The sequence below is a fragment of the Callospermophilus lateralis genome, chromosome 5, assembly GCF_048772815.1.
Source record: "Callospermophilus lateralis isolate mCalLat2 chromosome 5, mCalLat2.hap1, whole genome shotgun sequence".
NCBI lineage: Eukaryota > Metazoa > Chordata > Mammalia > Rodentia > Sciuridae > Callospermophilus > Callospermophilus lateralis.
In genome coordinates, this window is record NC_135309.1 from 37,465,390 (window position 1) to 37,488,818 (window position 23,429).

Consider the following 23,429-nt stretch of genomic DNA (forward strand, 5'->3'; position numbering starts at 1 on the left):
CTGTAGCCTCTTCCCATACCAACTGTTTGACTAGCGAATCTTGAATAGGGCAGGTCGGGATGCTTCAATGACTTTGGACAAAAAGTCGGGAAACCACTCAATGGGGACTCTGGATCAGGTTTCTGAAGAGTTCATATTTTGGAGGTGTAATGTTTTTAAGACTCTTCAGGTTAAAGTAAATGACATTTCCAATTCTGGATTGTTCTTGAGGACTCATAGGCACGCGACCAGTCAACATGTCTAGGGTGATGGCGATGTCATAGGAGAGGTTGCTTCTTGCTATTTGTTTTGCCTCCTCCTGGAAGGGAGCTTTCCACTGTAAATATTGTGGACAAGTTAAACATTCCTTGAGGAGGTTCATCCAATCAAAGGATGTTTGCAATTGAGCTGACCATTGCTATTACACCTCCTCAAAATAAGGAGAGCCAGGCTCAGACTCCTGAGAAGCCTTTCTCAGTAATGCTAGATCTGGTAAAAGAGTAAGTACCAGGGTCTATTTTCTGCGTTGCAACTGAGATTCACTGCTAGGTAGGCGGAAAAGGGGTTACGAGAGAAATAGTTGGGTTGATAAGGGGCCGAGGGCCTTAAAGGGTGTCTCTCCTCAGAGCAGGAGTGTAATTCTTTCCATGAATATTTTGGAGACGGGGAGGCAGACAAGGGAACAGAGATTGCCGCAGGAAGTTGTGAAATGTCAGGGTTATCCTGTCTTGAGTCATTGTCCTCATCTGAATCAATGACACTGTCCAGGCAGAGGCCTGGAGAGTCATTGTTTTGTCCTCCAAAGAGTCATTATGCTTTTGAATGATATCTTCTGCTAAAGAGCCTTGAAGGCTGGCAATGATGGCTAGAAGAATCGGTATGTAAGAGGCAGGGGGAATGTGTCCCTCATGGACCTCCTTTTTCCTTGCAGAATATAAGACTTTCATTCAAATTTGTGGATCCCTATGTTTTCGGGGCCAATCCAGGGTGCTAAATAGACAGCTTCCTTCCAGAAGTGATTGATGTATTTTGATTTCACTTTAAGTCCGTGCTGAGAAAGCAGTGCTTTCAGAACTGCTAGTTGTGGGGGGTACGGTGGGAATGTTGCCCGTGACTGGTTAGTAGACTTATTAGAGGCCTCCTGGAGTCTCTCAAATATGAATGAAGCCACACTAATAATCCCCTATAAGGATCAAGATACCAAAAACAGGAACCCAAGGGGATGGTTCAGACATGGAAGTCCCTAGAAAGGACAAACAGGAGTGTGTTTAGGATCCAATGTCTTGTGATTAGTGGGGGACTTCCTTGACTTGCTAGGTCAAGGCCATATGCCCATATGGTGTCTCCTGAGGGAAGTTCTCTTTAACAGAGAAAATCAAGGTTCCAAATTCTGGGAGAATCAGTCCCTTATGTGAATTCCTGGGTGAACCAAGGGGAAGGAAGAGCTATAAGGTGACGCCAACCTTTATGGTGGTGTGTGCCTCAACTCGGGAGCCAATGCTCGACAAGGACAAGGAAAGGGGTTAAGAGGGTAAGAGCAAGGAAAAGGGGTTCCTTGTTCACCTTCAAGGAACCATCAGCACATAGAACAGGGAACAGGTCCCTACCCGAGGTCAACAGGGGGCCAGCCCTGAGGTGTGCGGGTGTGAGCAGACATTGGGTGCCAGATGTTGCTGTGGGTCACTCGGCTACCTCAGTTGCGGTGGGTGTGGGGGACACGGAGTCAAAACACAGACACCAGGAGCTGGTGAGAGCAGGTAGGTGGCAGACCTCAGCCGACCTCCAGCAAGCTTGTTTAATGGGGAAGTGATTACAATTGATGGGCGCATCCTCCAGTCATACATAGGCAAACAGGTTATATAACATTTAGAAACCAATCATCTTATGATTAATGTAACTGCACTATGAGGAAGCTCTAAATATTGCTACACGGTGGAAAGCAGACTGATAAGATCATTGTCCCTATGAAAAGGGGGCGTTATGAGTCATGCCCTGAGGCCCTTGTCTCTCTGTTCCCTGGCAACTCCGACCTCAATCTCTGAGGATGTGGTTTCTCAGAGGCTTGCTAGAGCAGAGCGCCTCATCCTGCAGGTGTTCCTGTCAGGCCTGTAGGAGCATAAGTTTTCCTAGCACTTGGAGCTGCTTGTAGTTGTGAGTTGCAAACTGAAAGTTACTCCCACAACATTTCTCACAGAAATAGGAAAAGCAGTCATGAAAATCGTGGAAAAATAAGAGACCCAGAATAGCTAAAGCGATCCTTAGCAAGAGTGAAGCAGGTAGCATCATTATACCAGACCGTAAACTATACTACAGAGCAATAGTAACAAAAACAGCATGGTATTGGCACCAAAATAGACTGGTAGACCAGTGGTACAGAATAGAGGACACAGAGACTAACCCACATAATTACAGTTATCTTATATTAGACAAAGGTGCCAAAAACATGCATTAGAGAAAAGATAGCCTCTTTAACAAATGGTGCTGGGAAAACTGGAAATTCATATGCAACAAAATGAAATTAAACCCCTATCCCTCACCATGCATTAAAGTGGATTGAGGACTTAGGAATTAAACCAGAGACCCTGTGTCTAACAGAAGAAAAGTAGGCCCTAATTTCCATCATATCAGATTAGACCCCTACTTCCTTAATAAGACTCCTATAGTGCAAAAATTAAAATCAAGAATTAATAAATGGGATGGATTCAAACTAAAAACTTCTTCTCAGCAAAAGAAACAATCAGGGAGGTGAATAGAGAGCCTGGGAGCAAATATTTACCACTTGCACATCAGATAGAGACCTAATCTCCAGGGTATATAAAGAACTCAAAAAGCTAAACACCAAAATAACAAATAACCCAATCAATAAATGGGCCAAGGAGCTGAACAGACACTTCTCAGAAGGTGATATATAATCAATCAACAAATATATGAAAAAAGGTTCAACATGTCTAGCTATTAGAGAAATGCAAATCAAAACTACTCTAAGATTTCATCTCACTCCAGTCAGAATGGCCGCTATTAAGAATACAAACAACAGTAAGTATTGGTGAGAATGTGGGGAAAAAGGCATGCTCATACATCGCTGGTGGGACTGAAAATGGTGCAGCCAATATGGAAAGCAGTATGGAGATTTCTTGGAAAACTTGGAATGGAACCACCATTTGACCCAAATATCCCAATCCTTGGTCTATACCCAGAGGACTTAAAAACAGCATACTACAGGGATACAGCCACATCAATGTTTATAGGAGCACAGTTCACAGAAGCTAAACTCTGGATCCAACCTAGATGCCCTTCAGTAGATGAATGGATAAAGAAAATGTGGTATATGTACACAATGGAATATTACTCTGCAGTAAAAGAGAATAAAATCATGACATTTGCAAGTAAATGGATGGTGTTGGAGAATATAATGCTAAGTGAAGTTAACCAGTCCCAAAAAAACAAATGCCAAGCAGTAGTATGCTGGTAGTGCACTTGCCTAGCATGTGTGAGTGTTTTCTCTGATACAAGGAGGCAGACTCATAGTGGGGTTAGGAGGGGAAGCATGGGAAGATTAGACGAACTCTAGAGAGGGCAAAGGGGTGGGAGGGGAAGGGAGAGGGCAAGAGGTATAAAAAAGATGGTGGCATGAGAGGGACATCATTACATGTATGAGACACGAATGGTGTAAATATACTTCATGAGATGGACATCATTACATGTATGAAGACATGAATGGTATGATTATACTTTGAAACCAGAGATATGAAAAATTGTGCTCTATATGTGTAATATGAATTGTAATGCATTCTCCTGCCATATATAACAAATTATAATAAAAAATAAAATTAAAAGGAAAAGAATATGGATTTAAAATATCTTTTCAATAAATGGTACCAAATTGTATTTTATGACCAGATTAGAATTACTAGACTTATAATGAGCTTGTTATTAAAAAGCTAGACTGTTTCACCTAATTCCACTATAAACTTTTCCCCCAAAATAACATAAAGTTTGGACTGGGGTTGTGGCTCAGTGGTAGTGCGCTTGCCTAGCATGTGTGAGGCACTGGGTTCAATTCTTAACACCACGTATAAACAAATAAATGAATAAAGGTCCATCAATAACTAATAAGAATTTTTTTAAAATAAAGTTTACATAATCAACCAAATATTCTTAAGAACAAGTCTGTAGCTGGGCGTGGTCGTGCACACCTGTAATCCCAGCAGCTCAGGAGACTGAAACAGAAGGATTGGGAATTAAAACCCAGCCTCAGCAATTTAGGAAGGCCCTAAGCAATTTAGGGAGACCCCATCTCTAAAATATAAAAAAAGGGCTAGAGATGTGGCTTTGTTTTTTTGTGGTGCTGGGGATTAGAACCCAGGCCTTATGCAAGTGAGGCGAGCAGAGTCACTGTTTCTGTGCCAAATATTATAATAGCTATCATAGTTAGTCAAAAACTATGAGAAATCCACTGTTTGTTTTACTATTATATTTTATCTACTATATAAAAATATTTTTGCCTTTTATTTCTAAGGGATGAAAGTCCAATGAAAGCAAACTTCCTTCAAAACATGGTAGAAGACAGAACAGAATCTGCATTATCATATTATGAATTCCTCTTGCATATTCAGCAACAAGTAAATAAATGAACAAATGAAGAAATTTGACTTAGTTATTGCTAAGGAAATCACAAAGCAGAATTCCTGGGAATGTGTAATACCTTCCTTTTCTATTTAAATTTGTGAACTAATGTGATGATTAAGATGTTTTCACTGTGATTTCAACAAACTATAGCAAATAAAGGACTACAGCAGAGACTCAAACATAAAACTCTGAAAATACTGTATTTTTCAAATCAAAATAGATCTACATATGATTGGATACCTTTTTTCCTTTGCTGCCAATTATGTTCAAGTTGTTACAGATTGAAATAAGGAAAAGATATTATAGAGGTAAAGTACATTTTGTAAAATAAAGACTTCTGTGTTCCACATGTATATTTTTTATTTTTCTGAGTTTTTGGCTGCTACATTTAAAACCTCATGAGACTAAGTGTTGGAGGGAAGTTATGAATCCATTAATAATGATCTTTTTACAATTGGGAAATCCAAAAGTAAATAGAATATAGAAGAGCTAGAATTCCATACCCCATACTGTTTTGTTTTATTTTTAAAGAAAGGAAAAGTATCATCATGTTAAATTAAACAGGCAGACTAACTGTAGTCTAGCTTGAGAAGAATATGAAGTAACACATTCAAGCTTTAAAATCTGTCAGTATTCTCTATACTTGAAGAACAAAATCACTTTGATTTGAAGTGAAAGATGTAATTAGGTGGTTCTCTGATTTGGCTGCAGATGACTTGGACATACTGTTTTCTTTGCAATTAAAAGAATTTGAGCTGTCTTCATAAATATTGGGACTGGCAATGATAATAGGGAAATGAGAAATTTAGTTATCTTGATCCTTTAGGTGTTCTTTTATTTGGTACATTTCTGCTCCGTGATATAAAATAAAAGTGCTTTTTTGGTGAAATGAGGATGAATGAAAGAAGTTAAAGGTTTCTACAATGTTATGTCAAATGCATCAGTAACATTTTTCTAAGAAGTTTGATGATTAAATTGAGATATTATTATTCTGGGATATTAAAACCTATTAAAACATGAATGCTGCTGTTTGATTTGGTGAATATTAAGATTACACAAATCCAATATATTGAAGTTATAAAAGAAACTTGGTTGCTGAACATGCTCAAAAGACTGCTTTTTTGATTCAGCTAGAGAATATAATCAAAACTTACTGAGCAGATTTTGTTTACAAACAGGTAAATTACATCTGTGTATTTACAGTGCTGTGATATAATTAATATCTTTAAGAGTTTGGCTCAGTTTTCACCGATTCATCTTGTCTCGTATGAACTTCTTAAAAAGATAATGTACATGTATAATACTTGATGAAAAGATTTTTGGTTTTTTGTTTTAATAGGTTACAAAATGTGTTTACAATCTTGGTCTTACATGATCACCAATGAATAGTAACTTTCAGGTTTACATCCATGTGGGCTGACTTAACTGAATTGTTTGGTGTGGGGAAGAAGCAAATTCCTCTAGAGTATACAACTACTACTTGCCAGCTGGATTAGAATAATTGTGTTTATGAAAATACCATCTCTTTAAGCAGTGTTAAGATTCCTTTTCAAGATGGGTGCGGTGGTGCACGCCTGTAATCCCAGCAGTTTAGGAGGCTGAGGCAGGAGGATCTTGAATTCAAAGCCAGCCTAAACAAAAACTAGCTCAGTGGCTGAGTGTCCCTGAGTTCAATCCCTGGTCCTGCCCCCCACCCCCACCCCGCCTCCCGCAAAAAAAAAAAGATTCATTTTCAGTGTGCAAGTGGTACATTGAACTGGAAGGTTTCTTGAAAGCTCTTTCTTTTGTTAGGAAGCAATTTTTAAATTACAGCAAATTAAATTTATATTTTCCCATCTTTTTAAGAAACAGTCATTACACACTAATGTTTCTTAAAAGAACTAATTTTTTTACATTTTAAGTAAGAAATTAAATGAATTATTCATTTAATGCAATTTTAAACTTTGACATTTATAAGTCTGAATAGTAATGAAAAATCTTCCAGAAGGAAACATTTGTGCTTCTAGGGATAATCTTCCTTGTGCCTCACTACATCCCTAAGTGGATATGACTCGTGTTATTACCACATACTTTGTTAGTGTATTTCAAAAATTTACTTTGAAAAATTATTTTAAATATTGTGTAACATGCAATTCAGAATAATTTTATAACAGGTCATAAAAAAACACATAACTTTAGTTAGGATTCACAATATTTGTTCTCCAGGTAATAAGAGAATGAATGAACCTTTTGGGAATATTGATATATAAAACAATTATTTTTTTGCAATATGAATGTGTTTTTTAGTTAGTTTTTTTTTCTTTCAGTAAGGCACTATCTGCCATTATCATCTTGTATTACTTTTTGATGTAAAGCAACTAATATTTACACTATACCATATTTTTTTTATTGTAGTTGTAAATTATGAAAGATCCTTGAATTTTCTACAGATCTACAACTACTAAAGTAACAGACAAGGGCAATCTTGGTATATAAATCTGAGCATGACAGTTCTACCATAAAAAGTACTCTATTTTTCTAATTTCTAGAATTTTTAAAATAACATTTCTGTAAGTCTGACATACTAATATTCACTCAAGCAGTACCATTTATTTTAGTTTGCATATGTCTTCATTGTTTTTAATTTAATGTATTGAGTCTAATAGACTGTTTTGCAATAATTAGAATAAAAGATTTATTTCTTCTAATCAAAGATGCATAACAGCTATTATCTAGGGGACCATCAAATGTGATTTTGAGATTTTGTTAGCTATTACAAATCTAATCCTTATATAGAAATTTTAATTTTGTAAAGTAGTGTATAATATTGTAACATTCAATTCTTGTTCTCAATTCAAATATGTATTGATCTTCAATGTGCTGTGTTACATCTTGCTTCTCTGAAATGTTAGAGACAAGATTTGTCTTCCTTTTTACAGTTTGTAATTTTCACTGTTTTATTCCTGTAAAAAGAAAAAAGAAAAAGTCATTTGTAACCCATGCAAACAATCGTTTGATCTGTGCTAACTTATCAATTTGACTATTCAATAAAGTTAATTGAAAGAGCTTACAAACAGTGACTGGTTATTTTAAATGATAGGAAACAACTTGCCAATCACTGAGCAGGGCTATGTTGTGTATCCACATTAAATCACTGGAAAATTATTGCTAGAGAGTTTTAAATCTCCTAAGTCGGTGTCTGTGAAATTATACACTGAATTTTTGGTACTCACTATACAAGGATAGCTAGGTTTCAAATTCCAGATTGAAAGTTGTTTTTTCTTGGATATTGTCAACATATTGCTTCATTGTCTTGTGGGCCCTTTTATTCCTGAAAAGAAGATAACTGATAATCTTATCTGTTAGCTATTAGGAGTTTTATCCTTAACACGTTCTATAGGTTTATTATTCTGGGCTTATTATTTATCCTGTTTGTTATTCAGAACAAACTTGAATCTGAAGTTCCTTGTCTGTTTTTAATTTGAGAAAATTCCCAGCCGTTTGCTTTTAAATATTTGCTTCTATTTTTTTACCCCCAGAATTCTTACTTGACATTTGTTTTCACTAATTCTTTTTTTGCATTGGGGATTGATCCTAGAGAGCACTTCACTACTAAATTACATCCCTAGCCCTTTTTATTTTTTTATTTTGATATAGGGTCTGATGAAGTTGCCTTGAAATTTAGACCCTCCTGCCTCAGCCTTCTGAGTCACTGGGATTATATGCGTGTGCCACCATGCCCAGCTCACTTAATTTTTTATGCGAAATCTGTTTTGTATCTGCAGATTTGTATCTGCAGTTTATATGAAATTATTATTATTAGCCTCTCTAGAAAGTGCTAGGTTTAGCCAAGTGTGGTGGCACATGTCTGTAATCCTAGCGATTTTGGAGGCTGAGACAGGAGGATCACAAGTTCAAAGCCAGTCTCAGCAATTTAGGGAAGGTCCTAAGCAACTTAGCAAGACCCTGTCTCAAAAAAAGGGGGGAGGCTGGTGATGTCACTCAATGATTAAGAACTCCTGGATTAAATCTCCAGTACTAAAAAAAAAAAGTGCTAGGTTTAAATGAAAATATGTAATACATTGGAAATGCCAAGTTTTAACACTTACCTGTAAAAGAAAGTTTTCTTTAAATGTATAGCAAGTTTGGATACTCAGCGCTAGACTTAAAACAAAGTGGTACATTTAAAAACAATAATTTTAAAAGGCTGGGTTTGCCGATGGAAAGCCTGTGGTGGTAGAGATAGAAATTACTGCAAGAATAAAAAGTATGCACATTTATTAATGAATTACACATTAGTGCCAGGAAGACCAATCACATGACATTCTTTATCAAAGAATCACTGGGAAGTACCAGGATAATCAGTGAACTACAGAAAAATAGTCCTTCAAAATAAATAAGCATGGAATATGAAATCTGGATACTTTAAACTCTTACCTGACTAAATGAGTGATCATACATCAACACATCTATTTAAGGAACCAAAACACATCTGGTTTTTGTAGGCTCCCAAACCCACAAATCTCGTTTACCCTGGAATCGAATCTGTTTTTAAAGGAAAAGAGCAACCATGGGTGTGTAGCTCAGTGGTAGAGCACTTCCCTAGCACATGGGAGCTTCTAGGTTCAATGCCCAGCACCAAAAATAAGGGGATTTTGTCTTTTGTTTGCTTTTGGTACAGGAGCTTTAACCCAATGTTGCTTTACCACTGTGCTACATCCCTAGCCCTTTTTGTTTTTTATTTTGAGAGGCTCTCACTAAGTTGCTTAGGGGCTTCACTAAATTGCTGAGGCTGTCCTTGAACTTGGGATCCTTTTGTCTTAGCCTCTAGAGCCCCTGGGATTATGGGTGTGCACCTCTACACCTGTCAAAAATAAGGGGATTTTGGATTGGGATATAGTTCAGTGGCAAAGTCCTGGGTTTGATCCCCAGTTCCAAAAAGGGTCGGGGAGAGGTTAAAAAGGAGATGTAGCTGGATGTGGTGGTGCACATCTATAAATAAATCCCAGCAACTCAAGAGGCTGAGAAAGGAAGATCACAAGTTCCCGACCAGGCTTAGCAATTTAGCAAGACTCAAAAAATAAAAAGGACTGGAGATGTGGCTTAGTGTGTAAAGCACCCTGGGTTCAATCCCCAGAGCCAAAGTAAAGGGGGAATGCATATTGTAACTTGCGTATTTATGAGCTTATGTGTTCATCCAGGTTGTGATTATTTCCTTGAGACACTGATTACCAACAAGAGGAGACTGGACCTCTCTGAATACAAATTTCTTTTGTTTCTTTTTTTTTTAATGTCTGGAATTATTTTTTTAATTTGTTTTTTGTGGTTGTAGATGGACAGCTTATATTTATTTTATTTATTCATTTTTATGTGTTGCTGAGGATCGAGCCCAGTGTCTCACACATGCTAGGAAAGTGCTCTGCCACTGAGCTACATCCCCAGCCCCGAATACGAATTTCTTATAATTAAACCTTAAACCTTTCTCACCGGGTGGTGTGGGTGGGGGGGGTGTTGTGGCTCAGTGATAGAGCACTTGCCTAGCATGTGCAAGACACTGAATTCGATCCTTGGCACCACATAAAAATGAATAAATAAAGGTATAAAAAAAAGTTGTATCTGTTTTTTAAAAAGTACTTAAAAATAAATCTTTCTCATTTCAGATATTCACTTAAACAGTACAAAGAAACTTTTAAAATAATTAATGCTGGTTTGAAGGTTTGCAACCTAGGGATTGAAGAAAAACACTACTCTCTAAATTTTTAAATTTAAAATAGAGATAACTGGTATGATTCTGAATTAGTTGAGAATTATTTTTCTGAAGGGATCTCACTGGGTTGCACAAGCTACTCAAGCCACAGAACCTGTCTTGAAACTTTTAACACTATTTTTTGGGGGGAAAGGAGGCATGGAACCAGGGCCTCACACATGCTAAGCATGTGCCTTACCACTGAGCTACATCCCCAGCCCCCTGAGTTTAACATTTCCAACTAGCTAAGTAGCTGGTGGAAATGACTGATGAAGAAATGAACAACCAATATATTGGTAAAACTAGAAAATCCATCCACAACCACAAGAACTTGCTTTTCAAGTGTTCCTCCTTTCCTTGCAGTCTTTGTTCGTGTGCATATGAACTATGTATACACATAAATCATAGTGAAGGTTTGATTTTGCTTTATATATTATACATGTTGCTTTATCGTTGTTAATGTTTGACTAATAGCCCATAGTTAACTATTTAATAAGTACTCATCCCCCAGTATTGGAAATTCTAAGGTTTCACAGTTTTTCACAAAACATTTTATGCCAATAGTTTCTTTTTCCTTTTTCTTTTTTTTTAAAGAGAGAGTGAGAGAATTTTTTAATATTTATTTTATTTTAGTTTTCGGCGGACACAACATCTTTGTTTGTATGTGGCGCTGAGGATTGAACCCGGGCTGCACGCATGCCAGGCGAGCGCACTACTGCCTGAGCCACATCCCCAGCCCCTCCTTTTTTTTTTTTTTTTTTTTTTGGTACCAAGGATTGAACCCAGGGGATCTTTACCACTGAGTCATGTCCTCATCCATTTTTAGTTTTTATTTTAGGACAGGGTCTCACTGAGTTGTTGAGACTTGAATTTGCAATCCTCTGTGCCTCAGCCTCCGGAGTTGCTGAGATTACAGGCATGTGCCACCACATCGGGCAGTTTTTTCCTTCTTGGTAATAATTATGTTAAATTTTAAGTGGTCACTAAATAAATAAATAAAATTATTTGGTTCCAAGTACATGATTGTGACAATGCTAATTTACACCAGCACACCATCTGTGTTAGCTTTTCATCATGATATGGTACATGATTTCATTCTCATAAATGGAGACTCTTTTTAAAATTTTGGTTAGAATTAATTGGTATCATAACTAGCACTTCTTCCAATTTTGTTTCTCCATGGTGATACCAAACTAAATCATTTAGAAGGATGAGATTTGTTGTAATTCTGACTGTTATATGTAAGGGAACATGCAAAACAATATTGCCTGAAACAGTGCATCAATTCATCTAATCTGTGAAAAAAATTGGTGCAATATGTGTAAATTATTCTTAATGTCTGTTTTTTTGTTTGTTTTAATTTTATTTTCCTTGAGAATTAAGACTATGCGGCCCAAGCTGGTCTTGAATTTGTAAGCTCACAAAATTCTCCCACCTCAGCCTCCCCATTAGGCAAGACTAGAGTCCTGCACCACCACCAAATTTTTCTTAAGGCACCATCTGGAGTTCAGAGATCTAGGTTTGTGCAGATACACAGGGGAAACTTTTCCAATATTTTAGAAATTATCAACTAAAGACAATTCAAGTATTAATACTTTAAAATTAACTAGGATTTAACTTTCAATCAAGGGTGACATTTGTACACACACACACACACACACACACACACATACACAACCCCTATACTGGGATTGAACCCAGAGATGCTCTACCGCTAAATTCCATCCCTAGCCATTTTTCAAATTTTGAGATAAGGTCTCACTAAGTTGCTGAGATTGGCCAAGAACTTGAACTTCCTTCCGATCCTCCTGCTTCAGCTTCCCAAAGTAGCTACAATTACAGTCCCGTGTTTCACCATACCTGGCTCCCTCATTATATTCTTTGATGAGTTCCTTCTGTTCCTGAATCCAAAAAAGGTCTTTTTTTTCTCCACTTCTTTCCTTATATAAACGCAGTGTTTCCATGCTGAGAAACGGAACCCAGGAATCAAGCACACTAGATAAATGATCAACCACTGTGCTTCCTAGCTTCCTGATGTCAGGGTTTCTTTGTAGGGAGCCCAGTAGACTGCTTCACCATCTGTTAGCTTTTCATCATTGTGACATAAACAACTTAAAAGAAGGAAAGATGTATTTTGGCTCATGGTTTCACTCCGTGATCACTTGACCCTTCCCTTTGGGCCTTTGTTGAAAAAGGACATCGTGGTGGGGAGCCGGAGAGGAAAAGGGGATGCGGAGAAGTGAAAGGGAGAGAAGGGAGTCCAGGACACACAACCCCTATGACCCACCTCCAGAAATTCCCACCACCTCCTGTTAAGCCTACCAGCTGGGGGCCAGGCCTTACTCTGTGTGTGTGTGTGTGTGTGTGTGTGTGTGTGTGTGTGTGTGTGTGTGTGTTTTGCTGGTGATTGAACCCAGGACTTTCTGCATGCTAGGCAAGCATTCTACCAACTGAAGTATTTCCTCAGTCCCTACATCAAACTTTTCCCATAATTTTTTGCAAGTGAAGGAGTGAACTTTTCCCATGATTTTTTTGCAAGGGAAGGAGCACAGGTCCCAGACGGATGGTCAGCAGAGTTGTTTATCTTATTTTTGTGAAGGTCAGTGAGTTTCCAGACCCTGAGAACCTAAAAGAAAACAAATGATCCAAAAAACCCTGTTGATCCATGTTCGGCTTTTGTTATGGCCAATTTTTGCTACGTGCTGTTCTCTCATCAATTCAGGTATGACCTTTCCCATGGGATGGGACTTGGGAGTGGTGAAGCACTTTGCAGTTTAATCAGGCAAGAGGAAAGGAAACAAATCTAAGACTGGGGAAAGAATTTTAACTTGTGCTGGAAAGATTTTTCTTTAGCCCATTACATGGCTCCATTGTGAGGCCCCATTGTTTTATGAACTGCAGCAGTGGACAAAACAGTGCTTGCCTTCATGGAGCTTGCGTTCCAGTTGGCAAGAAACAGAGAAAACTAGTATATTTAGCAGGTGAAATGGTTATAAGCACGAAGAAGAAAGTAAGATGGAGAAGGGCACTAGGGAGTGTTGGCAATTTAGATAGAATAGGCACTCAAACTTCAATAGGAAAGTTGCCTTTGAAACAAAAATACGTGAGGAAACCCTAGGAACAACCAGGCGTGCACTGGGAAAAAGTGCAGCTGCGGATGGGAATTGGCACCAAGAACAAGCCCCGGCGCAAAGCTCCCCGAAGCGTCTCTCTCGAATTGTGTATTTTCCCGGGCTCTGAGCGAGAAGGCAGGTCTGGAGACAACCGCCTTGTCGCAACAGCCTCCATTTTACTTCCTGGCAAAATACAAAATTTAACCCGCTTCTCACTGGCATCTTTTTCCTGTCAATCAGGGTGCCAATTCTATTCACCTCCGAATGAACACAGAAAGGATCCGTTTGCGGATAAGGGGTGAAGTGAGACTCAGCCAAAGCCGGGAAGGACCCAGCATCCGGCCCTGCCCTCACTCAAGATGGCAGCCAGAGCTGAGTGCGCGGCCTATCCGAGCAGGGCGCATGCTCCGTGGGCGGCCACGGGCCCCGGCGCAGCGGATCTACCCGGAAGAGGTGGCTTGGAGTCGCGGCACCTCCCTATTCACCCCCAAGGTCGCTGCCGCTCCTCGTGTATGGTGGGAAGGACCGAGCCAATAGCCTTAGCTGCTGCCAGTGGGGAAAGGCCAGGTCGCGAGCCTGTGGGCTTCTTAGTGTCAGGATTGGAATTATCAATGATCAGCAATTCTGCTTCTGGGTATATGACCCAAAGAATTTCTGAATGTATAGTGCCCAAGAGACATTTGTATACCCATGTTCATAGCATTATTTAAAGTAGCTAGAACGTGGAATTAACCCAAATGACTGTCAATGGGAGAATAGATAAGCAAAATGTGGTATATACATATAATGGAATATTATTCAGCCTTTAAAAGGAAGGAAACTCTGCAATATGCCACAGCATGGATGAAGATAGTAGGCTGGAGTGAATAGAGTGGTCACAAAAAAGACAAATACTGGGCTGGGATTGTGGCTCAGCGGTAAAGCGCTCGCCTGGCACGTGCGAGACCCTGGCTTCCATCCTCAGCACCACATAAAAGTAAACAAAGGTATTGTGTCCAACTAAAAATAAATATATTAAGAAAAAGACAAATACTGCAAAGTTCTACTTAATAAATTGCCAGAGACTGTAGGAAAAGGAGAATGGCAAATTATTGTTTAGTGTATGTAGAATTCCAGTTTTACCTGGGCTAGGGAGGCAGCTCAGTGTTAAGAGTGCTTCCCAAGCATGTCCTTGGTCCTGGTTCAGTCCCTAGCACTGCAAAACAGAAATTCTTTTTAAAATAATTATGGAAATTGGGCTGGGATTGTGGCTCAGGTAGAGCGCTCACCTGGGGTTGGGGGGGCGGGGGTTCTGATCCTCAGCACCACATAAAAATAAAGGCATTGTATTGTGTCCATCTACACCTAAAAAAAAAAGTTAAAAAAAAAAAATTATGGAAATTGGCCTGGCATGGTGGCGAGAGGCTAACACCGGAGAATCACCAGTTCAAAAGCAGCCTCAGCAAAAAGCGAAGCATTAAACAACTCAATGAGAATCTGTCTCTAAATAAAATACAAAATAGGGATAGGGATTTGGCTTTGTGGTCAAGTGCCTTTGAGTTCAATCCCTGGTACCCATCCCCCAAAATAATTGTTTTTTAAAAAGCTGGCACAGTAGTGCATCCCTGTAATCCCAGAGGCTCAGGAGACTGAGGAGAAATTGCAAGTTCAGAGCCAGCCTCAGCAATTTAGTGAGAACTTGTCTCAAGATTTAAAAATGAATGAATGAAAGAACTGGAGGTGTGACTCTGTAGTTAAACTCCCCTGATTCAATCCTCATTATAAAAAGGGGGGAAAATGATGGTAAATTTTTATGTTGTATGTACCTTACCTTACCACAATTAAAAAAAAAAAGTTTAAAAATCAATTGGATAGGGCTGGGGATGTGGCTCAAGTAGTAGCACGCTCGCCTGGCATGCGTGCGGCCCGGGTTCGATCCTCAGCACCACATACAAACAAAGATGTTGTGTCTGCCGAAAACTAAAAAATAAATATTAAAAATTCTCTCTCTCTCTCTCTCCTAGAAAAAAAATCAATTGGACAGAAATGTATGGATTTTTCTATGGACTCTATTTTATTTCATTGATCTCCATGGCTGATCTTCTACCACAATCACATTTGTATTCACTACTGTAATTTTACAGCAAATTTGGAAATCATAATGTGTGGGGCTTCAAACTTTGTTCCTATTAAACATGTTTGTTATTCTGGGTTCCTTGACTTTCCACTGAATATCAGGATTAGCTTGTCAAAACTGAGCAAATAAACTAGATGGGATTTTGACAAAGATTACATTGAATCTGTAGGTCGATATGAAGAGTATTACCATCTTAATAACATTAAAGATCCATGAACACAGAATGGTTTTCCATTATTTAGAGCTTTAATTTCTTTCAATAATGTTTTGTTGGTTTTGGTGTTCTACATCTTGTACTTCTTTTATTAAGTTCTTAAGATTTTATTATTTTTATTTTAAGTGGACTTGTTTTTTTAATCATTTTTGCACTGTTAATTGCTAGTGTATAGAAATCCAATTGATTTTTTATATTGATCTTTTTTTCCTGTAATCTTATTTATCAGTTTTAATAGTTTTTTAATTGGGTTCTATAGTTGTTGATGTTGTTGTTGTTGTTTTAATATACAAGATCATGTCCTGCCAGGTGTTGTGATGCACACCTGTAATCCCAGCAGCTCTGGAGGCTGAGACAGGAGGTTTTCGAGTTCAAAGCCAGCCTAGGCAACAGGAGGCGCTAAGCAACTCAGTGAGTCCCTGTCTCTAATAAAATACAAAATAGGGCTGGGGAGGTAGCTCATTGGTTGAGTGCCCCTGAGTTCAATCCCTGGTACTCCCCCCACAAAAAAAAATCATGTCCTCTTCAAATAGAGGTAGTTTTAATTCTTCTACTCAATATGACTGATTTTTAAATTTCATATTAATATCTTATTACCTTAGCTAAACTTTCTGGTACAATGCTGAATAGGAGTGGCAAGAGCCAGGCATACTGGCACACACCTGTAATCCTAATGACTTGGCAGACTGAGGCAGAAGAATCAGAAGTTCAAGGCCAACCTGGACAACTTAGCAAGACCCTAGCTCAGATGGTAGAGTGCATGCCTCCCATGCACAAGGCCCTGAGTTCAATCCCTGCACAATAAATAAATAAATAAAAACTATAAAAGGGCTAGGAATGTAGCTCAGTGTTAAGAGCATCCCAGATCTAATCCCCGGTGCTGGGGAGATGGGGGTAGAAGGAGTGGTAAGCGGCTTACTTAAACTAAAATTAAAACAATAGATTAGCATGGTCCTTGTGCAAGGATGACATGCAAATTTATGAAATGTTCCATATTTTTAATGATATTGTACAAATTGTATTGCTATAGTATATGCCTGTTCGGATACATCACACAAAGCCCACCTCTGTGTACACCCGTAATGCACCAATATGAGGTGGCGGAGAAGTGGCAAGAGCAGGCACTCCCTGCTGTGTTCCTGAATTTAGGAGGAAAGCTTGTTTCTTTTACCACTAAGTATGTTAACCTGTGGGTTTTTTGTTGTTGTTGATGTACTATATCAGATGAAGAATTTGCTCTTTTTTTTTTTTTTTTTGGTACTAGGGATTGAACTCAGGGGCAGTTGACCACTAAGCCACACTCCCAGCCCTATTTTTTTTTTTTTTTTTTTGTAGTTTATTTAAAGACAGGGTCTCACTGAGTTGCTTAGTGCCTTGCCATTGCTTAGGCTGGCTTTGAACTGGTGATACTTTGGCCTCAGCCTCCCAAACCACTGGTATTTTAGGCATGTGCCACTGCTCCCAGCTTCCTGTTTCTATTTTGCACAGTGTTTTTTTTTTTTTTTTTTTTTTTTAATCATGAAAAAGTTGGTTATGTGGTTGGGGGACACTGGGGATTGAACCTAGGGGTGCTCTATCACTGAACTACCCCCCTGCATCCTTTTTTAAAATTTTATTTTGAGATAGGCTCTCACTGAATTGTTGAGGCTGGCCTCAGACTTTCAATCCTCCTGCCTCAGCCTCCTGAGTAGCTACAATTAAAGACGTGTGCTACTGCACCCAGCTAGAATATTGAGTTTTGTCAAATCCTCTCCTGCCCTGCCACAATCTGTTGAGATGATCATGTGGTTCTTTCTTTGTTCTGAGTAGGACAGGAAATTTAGAAATAAACAAGATGCATATGCAAATTTAGTATATGATAAAGGTGCATCTTAAGTCAGTAGGGAAATACTTAAATTTTAGTGAATGGGTAGTTATTTGGTAAAAGATAAAATATTTATAAGCTGGGTATGGTGGTGCACATCTGTAATCCTAGCTGGCTTCGTCGAAGGCTGAGACAGGAGGATCACAAGTTCAAAGCCAGCCTCAGCAAAAGTGAGGCGCTAAGAAATTCAATTAGACCCTGTCTCTAAATAAAATACAAACTAGGGCTGGGGATGTGACTCTGGCTGAAGGACCCTAAGCTCAATCTCCAGTAACCTCCCCCCCCCCCAAAAAAAAATTTATAGACCAGAGTTCTAAATGTAAAAAGCGAAAGCTTCAAAGTAATTATGTAGTTGGATAAAGGAAAGTTTCTTTCAGTACTATATACTATAGAGGAGAACTTCAGAAGCCAAAGTGACCACAGGGCAGGGGGTGGTTCTTTTTAAAGAGAGAGAGAAAATTTTAATATTTATTTTTTAGTTTTCGGCGGACACAACGTCTTTGTTTGTATGTGGTGCTGAGGATCAAACCTGGGCCGCACGCATGCCAGGGGAGAGCGCTACCGCTTGAGCCACATCCCCAGCCCACAGGTGGAGGATTTCAAGCAATTTGTACAGAGTAACAGGAAGGAGTTTATTGGAGTGAGATAAAGATGCACAGGGACCTAATGGGGCAGAGCAGCTCTGAGAGAGGACAGCACAGCTCGTAGAGAGTCTGGGCTTTAGGGATTAGGTCCCTTTGTTCTTACCTTAGTTTCTTATACCCTCTTAAATAGTCTGTTGGCCTTGGTGAAACCCTCAGCAGGTTCTCATTGTGAGGGTTGTGATGACTTAGTCACAAGGGATGGCCGTGATATGGTTTCAGTGATGGTCATGAGAGAGTTGTAACATGGTCTTGAAACAACAGTTCCCTTAAGGGGTTATAATTAATTGTGGCTGGAGGAGGTCTCACATAACAGTTCCCATTTTTCTAATAGAAAGTGCCCAACCAGTGACCTATACCCTCAGCCCATTTTCGTTTTTATTTTGAGACAGGGTCTCCCTAAACTGCTCAGGGTGGCCTTGAACTTGCCATTCTCCTGCCTTATCTCCTCAAGCAGCTAGAATTTGCAGGGATGTGTCACTTCTCCTGGTGAGGGGAAGCTTCTCTTTGTGCTGAATCCCTGTTGTCATGTACAGTCCCCATAATCTCCTCCCGTTGGTCAATAGAAGAACTTGCATATAATAACAAGACAAGGAAGTGTAGCTATTATGCTGTGAAGATCTTCATGGTTAAATGCCAGTGAGTTTGTCCTCATTCTCTTCTGTTCCATATCCAATTTCCCTTTTACAGACAGCTTCAGGTCTATCACCAAATGCTTGACTGTGGTCACACAGAGACACCAGCTCTCCCTGCATAGCCCACTTCAGCTTCCCAGACTGGTGGGTTGGTGTACTTTAATATTTATTTTTTTTTTTTTAGTTTTCGATGGACACAACATCTTTATTTTATTTTTATGTGGTGCTGAGGATCGAACCCAGCGCCCCACATGGGCCAGGCAAGCGCGCTACCACTTGAGTCACATCCCCAGCCCGGTTGGTATACTTCCGATCCTCAAACTCTTCATTTCGGACCTTTACTTCTCAAGCTCCTTCCACAAGTACATGAAGTTGAATTCCAATAATCTAGCTCGTGGCATTTCTGTTGCTGTAATTAAACCCAGACTGGCCCTGGAAATGGGGTGTCAGCCTTGAGGGGTGGGTGTGGAAAGGACAATGAAACCTCAAACACTGGTTTGGGAGCTGGGTGCCAGGGCACATACCTATAATCACAGCTACTTGGGAGGCTGAGACAGGATGATCACAAGTTCAAGGTCAGCCTGATTTAGAGAGACCCTGTCTCAAAATAAAGAAGAGGACAGATCCAGAATTGCACAGAGTACAATTTATTGGGAGACTTACTGACAGAAGCATGATCCTGGGCAGCAGCAAGACTATTTGGAGTCCCACAATTTGGGTCAGGAAGGGGGGCATAGATATTGATTAGGACAAAAAGTGACTTCATCCCAGACAGAATGTACTTGGTTTATCCTAAGTTGATATCAAAGTCAGGCACATTCCTGGTGCCAGAGTCCAGTTGTAAAGCTCTAAATGACACTCCATTGGCTTTGTCTATTTTTAATTGGCTGGAAAACTATTCAGCAAAAAACAACTAGAGTTTCTTTGGGGACATCCATGGTGGTTATGGCTCAAGATGGCTGCAGTCATGTCAAGATGAACCCATACAGAAATGAAGAGGGCTGTGGATATCTGAAGCAGTTAGAGAAAATGCTTCTGATCACTGCTCTGTGACACCTGGTGTGTGCAGTTTACTCCTGTTGTCTCAACACCATCAAATGTAGCCCTCTTTTCACTCTCGAAAGTCCCCTGAATGGGATCTATCAGCAAGAGAGCTCTGTTGGTTCTGTTGGTGGTGGCATCTAGTACGGCTGCTTGTCCTGAGTCAACAGAAATTCCAGAGGAGAAACAGATGTGGGTGAAATGAGGTAAGTGAAATCCTGACTTGTACTTATTTGGAAAGCCTCCCTCAGACTCGGTTTCTTCATCTGTAAGATGGGTATAATTGCTTCTTCCTGGGGTTATTCTAAGGATCAAATTATCAGATTATCTATACTCAGGATGTAAGGAATGGAATTCTTTTCTCTTTTAAAATTAACTATTTTCAGACTACATCAGAAGAACTCCAGCACCACCTGCTGGGAGTCCAATATTACACTGTAGTGCAGGGGAGCCCTCTCTCCCTTCTGTATCATCCCCGAACTTCCAGGCTCACACAGGCTTGAGAAGGTCACAGACAATTGAGAGGGACCAAAGAGACTCATCCACCAGTGCGATGTGTTCACTTTAGGTGGATCCTGATTTGAACCAATCAACTATAAAAACATATTCATGTGCCAGACACCTACGTGTGATAATGGTTTGCCGTGCAGGTATCTATCTTGAACATGACTATAACCATGTTGGTCATAACCACCATTTTGCCAACCTGGTGACCCTGGCATGCAAAAAAAGACAAAGAGAGAAAGAAAAGATCCAAGTGTATTGTGCCAGCCAGCCACTGATGCCCAGGCAGTTTGGTTGTGTTGCTGTTGTTTATTTTCTGGTGAATTCGGGGCCTCTTTCATGCTAGACAAGCACTCTACCAGAGTTACATCTCCAGGCCACAGTAATAGTTTTGAGAAAGTCCAGGTGCATGCCCATCGGCCATAGCCCACCTTTGTCTAGCTTAGCATCTACAACCCTTCCACCTGCCATGGGGTGCTAGAATTCTCCTGTCTTGCTACTGCCCCAAACATGCTTTTGTTCATAAATCAAACCATGGCTGCCCATCTCTGCCATGTAAGGCCACACACACTCCTACAGGGGATTATGTCACCAGCCAGCATGAGCTTCCAGCAGATGATGGTTCCACATGCAGTGTCTGCCTCATCCAGTCCTTCACCAAACCCTAAGGGATTGCTGGAACAGGAGGAGTGTAGTCTGAACTGGCTCCAGCATCTGTCTCTCAAGGGAATCTACAGCCCTGTCCTCATTCCCAGGATGATTAACACAAGAAGCTGGGCCACTCTCCCTTTCAGCCTCCTGAAATGTTGGGGCAGTTCCTTTTGAAATACACCAAACTTAATCATTCCGTCCTTTCTGGCACAGCCTGATGGCCCTTCAGAAGAAGCTAGGATCTAAGAACAGAAGAGCCTGGCCACACCCACCTGTCACCTGGGGGGCTCTCCTTCCTTCAGGGATGTGGAAGGAGATCTGGTGGTCTGCGTGAGGACTCGTGGTCATTCCTGTTCCTCTCCCACTCACACCTGCCTCAAACAAATGCAGACAAAGAAATGTCTTGTTCTAGAAGTGGCAGGAAGAGGCTGGGAGCAGTGGTGCATGCCTATAATCCCAGCTACTAGAGAGGCTGAGGCAAAAGAGGCAAATCAAGGTCAGCCTGGCCAATTTAGCAAGATCACATCTTAAAATAAAAAATAAATTGGGGCTGGGCGTGGAGGCTCATGGCTGTAATCCTAGCAATTTGGGAGGCTGAGGCAGGAGGATCAACCTCAGCAACTCAGTGAGGTCCCAAGCAATTTAGCAAGACATTATTCCAAAACGAAAACAAAAACAAAAACAAGAAAAAGGTCTAGGGATACAGCTTGGTGGTTGAGTGCCCCTGAGTTCAATCCTCAGTACCACACATGTACCCCAAAAGAAGTTTCTAAAACACAGATTTGCCACCCAGTCCATACTATCATAGGAGAAAAAGTTGATCACCTCCAAACTTTGCACTAGGTCAGTCTGTATTGAGAATTAAACATTTGTCTCTTTAGTGACAAAGCTTCCTCCCAAAACATGTTAATATGAGCATCTTTCATATCTTCCAGACAATTTCTTTGTTTTTTTTTTTTTAGAGAGAGAGAATTTTTTTTTTAATATTTATTTTTTAGTTATCGGCAGACACAACATCTTTGTTTGTATGTGGTGCTGAGGATCGAACCTGGGCCGCATGCATGCCAGGCGAGCGCGCTACCACTTGAGCCACATCCCCAGCCCTTTTTTTTTTTTTTTAATGAAACTTACTCAAGCTGGGTGTGGTGACACACGCCTATAATCCCAGCAGCTCTGGAGGCTGAGATGGGAGGATCACGGGTTCAAAGTCAGCCTCAGCAACTCAGGGAGTCACTAAGCAATTCAGTGAGACCCTGTCTCTAAATACAAAGTAGGACTCAACAATGGTTGAGTGCCCCTGAATTCAATCTCCAGTTCCAAATAAATAAATAAAACTTACTTGTTGAAATTTTTCAAGATAAAAAATTGGGGCTGGCACATGCCTGTAATCCCGGCAGCTTGGGAGGGTGAGTTAGAAAGACTGTTAGTTGAAAGTCAGCCTCAGAAACTTAGGGAGGCTCTAAGTAACTTAGTGAGACCCTGTCTCAAAATAAAATATAAAAAAGGCTACAGAGGGCTGGGGTTGTGGCTCAGTGGTAGAGTCACAACCTAGCATGTGTGAGGCACTGGGTTTGATTCTCAGCACTGCATATAAATAAATAAAATAAAGGTCCATTGATAATTTAAAAAATATTTTAAAAAAAGAAAAATTGCGGCGGGGGGGGGAGGTGGCTGGGGATGTGACTCAGTGGTTAAGCACCCCTGGGTTCAATTCCCAATACCAAATATAAAAATAAAACAAAAAGTTGGGGATTGGAGCATAGCACTTGTGTAGTAAACACTAGGCCTTGGGTTCCAGCCCCAATACCAAAAAAAGAAAAAAGAAAAAAAAGAGAGAGAGAGAATGGAGATAAAGGATGCTGGAAGGATGGAAGGAAGCACAAGGAATCTGTCTCCCGCATCTAGACAACAACTGCATTGGCAGAATCCCTCTGCCAGAGTTTTGAAACTCTAGATTCTTTTGAAGGCTTCCAACTCCCAGGGGGAAGTTCAGATGGCCAGATGTGGCTAATTTTGGTCAATTTTAGCTCTTAATCCAAAAGCAGTTCCCTGTTTCTCATCCCTGTGATGCTCAGCCATGCAGGTGTTCCTGTGGAGCCAGGGTGGGCAAAAAGGACCCTGTCTGGCAAATCCTGGGGATCTGTGCTCTGATTGCTGCTGCTGATCACAGAAGGGTAGACAAAGAGAGTAGCCACTGCCATTTGCTCACCATTATTGAAGCTACCTACCCCTCTGCTAAAGTGACTTCCAAGAGAATTAAAATGTCAGGGCCTTTTGTCCCCCCTTTATTTTCCTCTTTTTCCCAGTTTGAGACCAG

The 23,429-nt window shown here is 40.1% G+C and overlaps 1 protein-coding gene and 1 pseudogene across 3 annotated transcripts in view; both read left to right on the forward strand.

Annotated features, from left to right (window-relative positions):
- Sec24a (SEC24 homolog A, COPII component) overlaps window positions 1-15,696 on the forward strand; it is an 87,348-nt gene extending 71,652 nt beyond the window's left edge. For 2 of the 3 annotated variants that reach the window (XM_076856496.2, XM_076856498.2), the window contains exon 23: window positions 4,499-7,647. In XM_076856496.2, coding sequence (XP_076712611.2) covers window positions 4,499-4,613 — 115 coding nt within the window. In that variant the 3' untranslated portion in view covers window positions 4,614-7,647. Of the gene's footprint in view, window positions 1-4,498; window positions 7,648-15,449 lie in introns of those variants that run through there. The other variant, XM_076856497.2, reaches the window with a different exon arrangement.
- Window positions 15,697-16,682: 986 nt separating this feature from the next.
- LOC143400526 (U6 spliceosomal RNA) lies at window positions 16,683-16,776 on the forward strand (annotated as a pseudogene).
- Window positions 16,777-23,429: the final 6,653 nt, after the last annotated feature.